The sequence below is a fragment of the Mirounga leonina genome, unplaced genomic scaffold (assembly GCF_011800145.1).
Source record: "Mirounga leonina isolate KUSES-001 unplaced genomic scaffold, KU_Mleo_1.0 Mir_268, whole genome shotgun sequence".
NCBI lineage: Eukaryota > Metazoa > Chordata > Mammalia > Carnivora > Phocidae > Mirounga > Mirounga leonina.
In genome coordinates, this window is record NW_023270649.1 from 1,357,054 (window position 1) to 1,368,480 (window position 11,427).

At 56.8% G+C, this 11,427-nt stretch overlaps 1 protein-coding gene across 1 annotated transcript; it reads right to left on the reverse strand.

The window, feature by feature from the left end:
- Positions 1–2,383: 2,383 nt before the first annotated feature.
- Positions 2,384–8,659, reverse strand: ZBED1 (zinc finger BED-type containing 1). The gene is made up of 2 exons (XM_035029654.1): positions 7,313–8,659; positions 2,384–5,617 (listed from the first exon to the last, which is right to left on the reverse strand). The coding sequence occupies exon 2, from the start codon at positions 5,562–5,564 to the stop codon at positions 3,474–3,476; it is 2,091 nt and encodes a 696-aa protein (XP_034885545.1). The 5' UTR covers positions 5,565–5,617; positions 7,313–8,659; the 3' UTR covers positions 2,384–3,473.
- Between the last annotated feature and the right edge of the window lie 2,768 nt (positions 8,660–11,427).

An 11,427-nucleotide genomic window follows, 5' to 3' on the forward strand; every position in this document is an offset into this window, starting at 1 on the left:
GATGGATGGATGGATGGATAAATGGATGGATAGATGGATGGATGGATTGACAAATAATAGATACATGATAGAAAACACACAGAAACATAGATAATCGATAGGCAGGTAGAATATACAATAAAATATACACACAAAGAGGACACAGACAGGAGATATATATATATGGCATCCATTCCACACAGGCATGGAATCACAAGGCTTACTACATATGTAACCTGTTAGCCAGGGACACAATCACAGTGCAATTTCAAGCTGCCCACAAAGCACAGTGCTGACGTCCCCAGTACTGTGCACGAGGCACCATCTTTTGTGCCTGCTGCGCAGTCAACAGGTCCTTTCCAGGAAAACCCAGCCATGAGCTTCCTAGGAAGAAAAGCCTCCTCAAGTACCATCTCCCAGAACCCTGAACCTCCGAGACGAGAAGCAAGGGTGCCGTTCACCCCACAATAAAAACTCTCGGGAAGCGCCCTGCTTCGGAGACAGGTTCTAACAGAGAACAGGATGGCCCGTTCCCGCCAAGAAGCCCCTCCCCCAGCACGTGTCATCTGCCACCTGCGAAATGCACACCTTGTCTCATGTCTCCACGAGAATGCAGCACGTCTGGGACAACCAAGAAGCCGAACTGCCCTGGAATCAGGAGGCTGGACAAGCATCTCGAGCTTGCCTATCGCCAGAGGTCTGAGTGCCGAGCAGATATTCTGAGAATCCTCCCAGAATAATGAAGGCCAACATCCCCTACAAGGGGCTGCACAGAGCCCCCCAACCTTGGAGAAACAGACTACAGGTTCCTGACATGCAGGGGCACCCAGGGAACCCAGGGACGATGCAGGTTTGGAATCACGGATCCCACGAGGGAGCCTGGGTCTGTGTTTCTGGCAAACAGGGCCGGTCTACACGGCGGCTACAGGCCATGTCCTGGGAAATGGGATGTGGGCACAGGATTATGTCAGACGGCTGAGATGCCAGTGTGCTAACGGGATGGGGCTGGGGTGCATGCCTCGGGACCTCCGGAGGGAGGATGGCAGGCTTCATGGGACTGTTGTGCTAAACCCTATAAGAGTCTCATGTTTGCAAATGGCTGGAACAACGTCAGAAGGACAGGAACATTGCGTGGAAGATGCCACATGGGGATTGTGGCCTGGAGCACGCTGCCTGGCGCCCCACGCTGTGTGCAGATCTACGGGACCACAGCCACACCCTGATGGGAGCGCATGCTCCACAAAGCCACAAATACCTCCTTTCTCAGGGACAACAGGAGCCGGATCTGCCCTGGGTTCTGACAGCCACTGTCACACAGACCAACGCTGAGCGGGATTGAGCCTCTACGGCACCCAAGAACCAACTCCGGGAAGGCCCCCCGGATTAACTCCAACAACAACAACAACAACAAAAACCCAGCTCAGACTTAGCGCTTTAGAGTAAGACGTGAGCATAAACCCCACACAGACGCACACCTGTGAGGAAGCTGAGCGGGGTGTGGACCCAGAGAGGAGAATGTGTGCCAGCCACGGGCTGTATGTGTAATAGCCGTGCTCGGGGATGGGCACAGCTGGTGCCCATCACCAGACACAGCCAAGGACGTGCTCCCCGGGGACCATCAGACATTGGCCATGTCAGTCACCGTGGCCGAAAGTGGCCCATCTCAACTCCGCGTGTCTGTGTGTGAAAAGGAAATATTTAGTTAGCCCCCACCCAGCAACAAGGCGACCAATACCCTGCAGGAAGAGAAGGCCGGGCCGGTGCGGATCAACATGCCGTGTCCGTTTGTCTGTCCGTGTGGTGCCTTGTTTTGTTAAGAGGAGGAAGGACAGGATGGGCAACAGTCAACTGTACAAATGAAAGGTCCACGCTCACCACTCACAAAGGCTCGGGCTCATAAAACCATTCGCTGAAGACAAGCCAGTGAAGGAAAATGCAAAAGGCCTGCTCCTGGGCAGCACGTCACCAAGTGGTGGCTTTATTCACATGAAGGAAAATGCAAAAGGCCCCCCGCCAGACAGCCCATCACCAAGTGGTAACTTTATTCACATAGAATTTGGGTTGCACAAATACCTAGAATGGATCAGACTCTTTGTCATTTGCAAGGACCCCAGGACAAAGCACCATGGACTCATTCTTTGTGGCCCGGAAACGTCTCTCAAGAAAGCAACAAAAGCCCCTCCCCCCCCACCCCCGTAACTGGAGGGATTCTGTCACAATGAACACACATCAGACAAATAAATTAGGAGCTCATCTGCTTCTTGGGTTTATTGAACAAGAGTCAAATTTGAAAGCGTTAAATAAGAAAAAAAAAAAAAACACATCCCATGAGGAAGGCTCAAACCCAGTCGGATGCCTCAAGATACAAGTCTCGCCCCTCTTCAACACGGGGGGGGGGGGGGGGGGTCACCCTCCTGAGAAAATGAACACATCCGCCTCCTTAAATGTCCATGATGCTCTCGGAAGTGCAGAGCCACGCAGAACGTCACCAGTGTCTCGGGTTTCTGAGAACAGCCGGAGCGACCCCAAAATCAAGGCCAAAATGTCCCATGGTCTATTTTTTAAAAAATCAGCGGGCCCCCGCGGTGCGGCGTTGAAAAGACAAAACCCAAGCGTCCGTGGCCCCCTGGAGAAATTGAAATCACCCTTGGCACATTTGGGCCCCTGGTAATTTTGGAAAGCAGGGTTCCCGAGGGTGGGGGGGCCTGGTGGTCATCCTGGGGAAAGAGCCCCTTTTAAGCATGGGACACGCACACACACCCACACGCACGCATAGGATCCAAGCGCCTCAGGGTCACCAGGACCACGGGCACAGAGCAAATTGCAGCGAGGGGACAAAAGGCAGAAGACACAGCGCGTCCAATGCCTCTTTTCTGCGTTGTCCCCACGGCCCGCTCCCTATTGCTGTTTTCATGCTTTGTACCAAACCTAAAGCTTGTGCGTCTCCCACACGTGGTGCGTGGGCTGGAGAGGGGTGTCCCCGGCCGTGCCAAAGGCAAGGTGCGTGCTCCCGCTGGGAAGTAAACATGGGCTCCCGTGCACAACAGGTCCGGGAAGGCCTATGGAAGGCGCGTGGGCCGGGAAGGACGCGGGACTTTGGATGTTTTTCTGTGGTTTATGACAAACTATCCCGCGGAGAACAGGACGGCCTTGGGGGTGGAATTAATTTACGTAGGAAACGAACGGGGCTCCCTCCCTCCGACCATCCATCCCTGCTGGCTGCGCGCTGCTCCAGGAGTTCGTTATCTGCAACCAGCAGCCAGCAGGTGCGCGTGGGGACTTCTAGAACTTTCTCCGTCGATTTTTGCCACTTCGCTAGGACGCGAGTGGGCTCCCAGAGGAAAGGCGCGCACAGCAGCCCCATGTTTCCCTCCTGTGCCTTTGCTCTCTTCAGCCCGGCCACCCACGCGCACACACTCGCGCAGTGGGTATTTACAGGGGAACATCTCGCGGGGGCCAGCGCCACGGGGACCCCACCCCCACCCCGCCGGCACCTACACGAAGCCGCTGTCCCTGATCCCAAAGAAGCCGGCGTGCACAGCGTCCCCTAGGGGGAACACCTGCTCGTGGTCCAGGCCCCATTCGCCCTCGTCCTCGTCCTCGGGCTCGGCCTCGGCACCGCTGCGCGCGTTCTCGTACAGGAAGATCTGCTCGTCCACGTGCGCCGGAGCCAGCCGGTTCCTCTTGGCGCTGACCACGTTGGCGGAGGAGCCAAAGAGCCGCTCGGGGAAGACGCGCGTGGCCGCCACGCACCAATATTTCTGCAGCACCTTGGGCAGCACGGGGAAGAGCGCCAGGCGGTCGGACCACCACTTGAGGGGGTCCTCGTTGAGGCCCAGCACCTTCTGCGACTTGAAGTTGCTAAGCTCCTCCACCACCTGCGCGTGCCACTCCTCCTGGTCCTCCACGCCCCCCGTCTGGCAGAAGATTTCGGCCAGCATGCTGTTGATGACGCTGGTAGGCGGCGGCGTGGACGCCAGCACCAGCTTTTTCACCGGGGGCTCCTCGGGCAGCGCGTACATCTTGTCCTCCGCCGTCCGGTAGCCACCGCCACCGTCCTTGACCTTGTCCAGCAGGCCCTTGGCCTCCTCCACCACCCTGTTCTCCACCTGCTGCCTCTCGAAGGCAGACAGGAAGGGCAGGCGCTTGTAGCGCGGGTCCAGGAAGGTGGCCACGTTCAGGAACATGTCGATCTCGGGCGCCTCCTGGTAGGTCTTGGACAGCTCCTTGGCGATGACCTCCTTGGCCATGCTGAGCTCCTTGCAGTCGGTCTCCTTGATGTTGAGCGTGGTGTTGAGCAGCATGTGCAGCAGGGGCTTCACCATGCTGATGGTGGGGTACTTGGAGGCGGAGAGCATCTCGGCCACCTGCTTGAAGGGCTGCAGCAGCTCCACGAGTCCCTCGATGGTGGCCCACTCGGCAGCCTCCAGCATCAGGTGGTGGTTGTTGCTGTCTTCTACCAGCACGCCCGCGATGACAAACTGCTGCTCCTTGAGGCGCTGGAGCATGGCCAGCGTGCTGCCCCACCAGGACACACGGTTGCTCACCAGCATGCAGTGAGCCATGTTCTGCTGCTTCTGCTTCTCGTACAGCATGTACATGGCCACCGTCGACTGCTGGAAGTACTCCACCAGCTTGCGGCAGCGGGCCAACAGTCCGGCCAGCTTGGGCAGCTGCAGGGCCTGCTGGATGCCCGCATTGAACGTGTGCCCCAGGCAGGGCATCTGCACCGAGATGTCCAGCAGGGAGCACGCCTTCACGATGTCCTTGCCGCAGTCCGTGGTGGCCCCAAACACCTTAGCGCTGATGCCCCATTCGATGAAGGCCTCATACAGGACCCTGGTGATGGACTCGGCCGTGTTGTCCTCGGGGACCTCGAAAGTCTTCAGGCAGCGGGAGCCCACAGACAGGCAGCCAGGGGCCCCGCCGCCCAGGAAATGGGCGGCCAGCGTGACGTAGGCACGGTTCTGGTTCTCGCTCCTCCACATGTCCGTGGAGATGCCGCACCAGGACGCGTCGCTGAGCTCCTTGAGGACGGCCTCACGGACAGCGCCATACTTTTCAGGGATGGCCTTGCTGCAGAGGAATTTCCTGCTGGGCAGCTCATACCGGGGGTCGGCCGTCTTCAGCAGCACCTTGAACGTGGGCTCGTCCACGATGGACGCGGGGTACAGGCCCTCGCAGATGAGGCCGATGACAGCGGCCGTGAGCTCCTGCTGCCGCTTGCTCTCGTGGCCGTGGCCGGCCTTGGCGGCCAGCGTGTCCGGTGGGGTCAGCTGCGACGCCTCAGGCTTCAGCTTGGAGAAGGCGGTGGCGAAGGCCTCGCGCATCTGCTCCGTGTTGCTCTTGACGAACTCACAGAACTCGTCGGGGTGATTCTTCTCCAGGTGGTAGGAGAGGTTGGAGGTGTTGCCGGAGTAGGCGATCTGGGCCATGCAGATGCGACAGTAGATCTTCTTCCACTGCAGGATGCATCCCTCGGCGTTGGTGTCGAAGCCAAAGTACTTCCACACTTTGCTCTTGGCGCGCGGGTGGGCCACTAACTTGAGGTCTGTCTGGGACGGGTCCAGGCCTTTTGCCTCCATGGCTTCTGCGCCGCGGCCCGCCTGCGGGGCCTCCACTCATTCCTGCGCACCTGCTGAGAAGCAGCAAGACAAACACAGCGTGAGAAGGGGCCCAGGCAGCACAGGAGGGGGGTGCCCTGTGAAGAGCGAGCGCACGCCACACGCCGAAGCAGCTCTGTCTCCAAGCCACGGTGCAGAGGGACCCCACGGGGCCACCTTTCCGAGTGCGTGTGGCTTTTGCAAAGCGGAGGGTGCGCTCTGACAGGTGAGCGCCTCTTCCCTGCAGGTCACTTCTATGCGCAGTGTGCGCAGCGACTCCACGCGTCTGAAAACATGCGCATCTGCGCTCCTACGGGCGCAAGGACTCCACGCGTCTGAAAAACGTGCGTATCTGTGCTCCTACGCGCATGACTCCGCGCCTCTGAAAACGTGCACATGCACGCTCCTACGTGCGCAGTGGCTGAAAACATGCGCATCTTTGAGTTTCTCGGTCCTTAGAGCACCTGGCCCATCTTGGCTGTTTACTGTTTCCTGTGCTAGGCGGTCCACCAACCCAGCACCAGCCAGGCAGGGTCACTTTCGGGGCAAAAGAGCTGCTGGCTGCGTGCGGAAGCCCACATGTACCAGCACGGGCGCCAGCCCAGGAGGACCCACCGTCACCACCAGCAACATCTCAAGCCTCCTTGTCAGCAAGAATGGGAGGCACCACAGCACCCAAGGTTTGTCACGGGCATCCAAGAAGCAAAATCGAGATTTTAATTTGGACAAAGCAGTCTTTAAGTTGGCTAAGAAGCATGGCTACTTTTTTTTGTTTGTTTTCCCCCAAATTTTACGTTTTAAAATGACGCCTTTTGGAACGAGGCATGCAGTCCTTTTATCTTTGGCACATCCATCATCGGTAACCTTAGTGGGGCGGTAATGGACATCTTGATTCCTGGAGCTTCTCAAAATGCCCACCGTGGGCAATCATACCAGTACGCACAGACACACATTTGCTGTGCACGGGTTTCAGCATCACCAGGCTCTCGGAGGAGAGGCTTTGTCGACCCAGAAGCCAGCCCCGAGGGTTCCCGTTGTCCCTGATGGCCCCACGTTGGGTCCCTCGGAGCTGCCAACCTGGGCAGGGACTCCCCAGAACAGCAGCTGGGTTCTGTTCAAAGGTGTGTTAACTCTGCAACTTTTCAACCCACTGTACTGTGCTCAGGGGGTTAAATAACAAACTGCACCAACCAGGCATTTTCTGAGTATCGGGAATATGTTCAGAGCAAAATCTCCATGTCTACAGGGGATCGTAGAGTACCCCCCACCAGAATTCAGGTACTCCCAGAACCTGTGAACGGAACCTTATTTGAAATAGGACCCAGGTGTATTAAGTGAAGGATCATAAGGTCATGGGAAGGATGTGGCCACGAGCCAGGAGCCCCCAGAAGCTGAAAAAAACGGGAAGGACCCTCTCCTGGTGCCTCTGGAGGGATCGTGACCATACCCCACCTGGATCTCAGTGGTCCTGCCCTGCCTGAATCTCAGACTCTGGTGTCCAGAGCTGGGAAAGGATGAATTTTTTACCTTTTAAGCCAGTAGGTACTAGGGTAAAGCTGACCCAGGGCATTCTTTAGACAAGGGCCAAACCTTAAAAGATACTGAGTGTAAACATCATGCCCAAAATGCCCCCCATGTCCTCACAGACAGCCACACCCCGCCACGCTGGCCTGCATGAGGCTTTTCAGGAAGATGTCACAATAGGCCTGATTAATGGGGCATTACGGTACCTGGGCTGGATGGAGGACGCTGTTCTGTGGGCAACTCTACGTAGGGAGCAGAGACGAGGCCCAGAATCTCCAAGACAGGTGGAGGGAACCAACACAGCCACAGCTTGCAGAAAGAGGAGACCCCAAGCTGCACGTTCTGCAGCCCAGTCAGGATCGGGCACCTGGACACGGAACGGCCGTCGAGGGACCGGGGAAGGAACCCACAGCGCCGCACCCTGGCTCTGGAGTATGAGCGGGTCCATCCTACTCCAGCAGCACAATTCGGCTGTATCAGGTCTTCCTACAGCATTATTATCACGGTTATAATAGTTATCACTAATTTAGCTGAACGAGGTCACAAGACCCTGAGCTATGTGTCGCACGTAAGGAACAAGGAATCCCCAACTAAACGGATTCTTACGGAGGCATCGGCCTTGCTCTCCTTGGATGCACACTTACATCAGGATCTCTGGGGGCCCCCAGGAAAGCAGGCGACGAGAAGGGGTGTTCCCAGTGAGCCCCTGGAAGGCCCCTGGGCAGGGCCACCTGCCACCACCATCTATGCCGCTCAGCCCACAACGGTGTCGGTCACGGTCACCGGTAAAGGTTTCCTCAAGGTAGGCTTCCTCCGCTCATCCTTGGCAGGTGGTTCGAGCACCTCTGGGGGACCGTCCCCAAGCCCCTCCTGGGGGTCCTGAGACGTCCTGCCTTTTGCACTAAAAAAGGCGGTTTCGTCCCACACTGCCACCCCAACAGCACGTCCTGGGGGGGCCGACGCGGCAGGACGGAGAGCCCGCCGCCTTCCCCGCGGCCTGGAGCTCAAGAGGCTAGAAACGCGGACCAGGGGGCCACGGCGCCCACTAGCCTACTCTGTGTCTTGGAGAATGGAGTCATTCAGCGTCTGAAAAACCCACATCACTGGTAGTTACAGGCAACTGGCTTGTCTTTGTTATTTGAAACACGATCTTAAATACATTTTTAAATTTCTGCTTTAATTCCTAGCAGGCAAAACCTGCCTAAACAAACGCTCTTTTGGGGTCCTCCTATTTTTGGAGAGGAAAGGGACCCTAAATCATGAAGTTCGGATACCCGGGTTTCACCTCCCTGGTCCGTGTCCACATGTGCACAAAAGCAACAGGAATTCACTTTCTGTGGATAGGTGTTTTAACCCCTTGTAGTCTGGAAACTAGGAGCCCTCCCAAAATAGCTCGGAAAGTGGGCTGGCTGACATGGTTTGGAGTGGGTATGGCCTCCAAAGTTTCCCCACGTACAAGTGAATCCACTTTCCGTACCAAGACGCCTGCCCACTTCTAATGGGATTTTTAAGATTTTATTTATTTATTTGGGATCGAGAGAGAGAGCGCAAGCACAAGCAGGGGCTGAGCAGGGAGCCCGATGCGGGGCTCGATCCCAGGACCCTGGGATCATGACCTGAGCCGAAGGCAGACGCTTAACGACTGAGCCACCCGGGTGCCCCCCGCAATGGAATTTTTAAGGGAAACTCTGTACAATATCAGAACTAGAAAAAAAACACATCAAGTAGACCTTGTCTCCTTTTCAAAACGCACCGAAGCGTGGAGACATTTAATTTCCAACAGATAACCCCTTTGTTGGTCCTGCACATGTGACCACGTGTCTACAGAACACAGCAATTTGGAGGAGCTTTTAGGCCAGTTTTGGGGTGGACATTCGGATACGAAATGCAGTTAATTAAATCATGTATTTTAAGATGTGATGAACAGACACACCTCACCGTGTGGGCCACCTGGACAGTCTTCAGAAGACAGAGAATCTGCAAACCAGACCATCAATCCTGAGTCTGTAAATGGTCTTGCTTTTGGATAAATGTTAAGAAATTAGGACATCTTAACATTCAGGAGAACTACACTCTTATCTCTTCCTTTCTTCCTACAACCTAAGTGACCGCAGACATCATACCTGCCACATGCATTCCCCTTTCCTAAAAGGTCCAAGCCCATCCTCCTGGTCACAGTGCTCAGAAAAAAAAAAAAAAAAAAAAAAAAAAAGTCAAGTTACTTCCAACCGGAAATGGGAACTGGGTCTTTGTTACTGTTTAGCTCCAAGCCCGGGGCAAAGTTCAGTGGCTCTCGTCCAAACACCCAGTGCAGTGAGGAGCCAATCAGAAAAGCTGTAAAAGGCAAAGCAATGGGTTTGCCTCTGGGGATGTGGGCCACCAGCAGACCCAGGGCCGGGACAGGCTCCCAGCTGTATCTAAAATCATTTCTAAGACGACAGACAGACTGGGGCTCGTGGAGGACCAGCAAGCAGAAGTTCATCCTTCTATATGAGGATCCTCTTCTGGACCACACAGAAGGATTCGTGTGGCGGGCACGTGACTTCATGAGTACTTTGTATTTCCACAATTTTGTTTGTTTGTTTTAAATCAACAGGTAGAAAGAACAGGGCCTCCGTGTCGACACACCGCAAACAAGTTTTGCAAACACGCGTTTTGGTGTGCCCGGGCAGGGACACCACCTCCAAGGCTAAGTTCCTTTCCCAGATTGACCGGGGAGCTCCCGGCACGGGGCTCCTAGGCAGGTGACAAGACCCAGCTCAGAGCGAGATCGCGGGGTTACGTTTAAGTGACACTGGTTTTGGCTGGCTTCTCATCGTCCCTCGGTTTACAAGCTGATTGAAAAGGCCACGTGTTGACTTCCCTGTCCCCAAGCCCCCCCAAGCCTGCTGGTTCCTACTCACCCTGCATTCACTTCTAGTGCGTATAAATATGTTTTAAAAAAAAACAACAAATTCCAGTGTTATCAGACAAGTTAAAGGCTTGCTCAAGTAAAACAAAGATTCACTTCCCTGGGTGGAGGTTTCGGGGGGGCGGGGGGCCCTCACTGAAAAATGTGTTCTTCCTACTCAGAGCTGAGGTTCTCCAAGTGTGGCACCTCGCACCGTTAGTGGGCAGAGGGATTCAAAAGCACAGCTGATGCTGGAAACACGTGAGGGTTGCCACACACTGAAAAACCCGCTTGTAACTTTTGACGGCCCCCAAATCAGAACTACGAAAAGCCCACAGTTGTCCAGAAGACTTACCGGGCATTTGCCCGTTATTTTGTGCATTATAAGCACTGGATGCTGTATTCCTACAATGAAGGAAGCTGGACAGGAGCAAGTGTGATTAAGAAAATCCTAAGGGAGGAAAAAAAAGGGCACTTATGGGGGATCGTGCGGTGCGTTTGCCAAAGCAAACAAAAAAGAAAGAAAAGAGACGTAAGCGAAGGTGGGCATTTCAAACCAGTGTTGTTCAAAGGTCAAGTGTGTTTTGGCATGGATGGGGGGCACGCGTGTGGCTCATCTCAGCACACTCTCTAATTGCAAAAGCAGAGCTGAGAGTAGGGGTCTCCTCTTAGGCCGTGCAGGAACGAGCTTAGCTACAAGGTAGCACCCACCCCGGTTCCCACTGAATACTTTGTTTTGGAAAATACTGATTTGGCACCTAAAAATAAACTGCCGCTTCTGCGCCCACAGACCGGGGCTCTTGAAATTCCCTGCGCAGCCGTGCACACACCGAGGCCTCCCGGATTCTGGCTCCGCAGCCCCGGAGCACGTCTATGGAGAGCCGGGGCGCGCACCCGCACGGGCACGCTGGGGGTCCCGCCGCGCTTACCAGAGCTTGAGCGCGTCCTGAGCCGAAGGCCCGGCGAGTGCGCGGCGCTGTTCCGGGCAGGGGGACGGAGTGGGCCCCCGGCGGCCAGCGCTCCACCGCCAGCACCGGCCCGGCTCCCCAGGGCCCCGGCCGCGCGCTGGGCCCCGCGGCGCCGCGGCCAGGCCTTCCGGGAAGGCCAGTGCCGCCTAACCCCGGGCCGAGGGGAAGGAGGGGCCTCCGGCGCGCCGCGCTCCGGCCCGCGCGCGGCCTCCGCACCCCCCCCGGGGGCGCACACCGCCCCGGGAGGGGGGGGGGGGCGCGGGGGGGGTCGGGGCGCGCGCGGGCCCGGCCGTGACCCGCCAGGCGGGGGTCGCGGGCTTCCGGGAGACCCCGGCCCCGGGGCAGGCACGAGCGAGCAGCCGGGGCGCGCGCGCACGAGAGGCACCGGGGCGCGCTTGGCCTCCACAACCGCCGCCGCGCGCCTCCCCGCCGCGGGTCCCGCCGAGCGAGGAGCGCGCCTCCG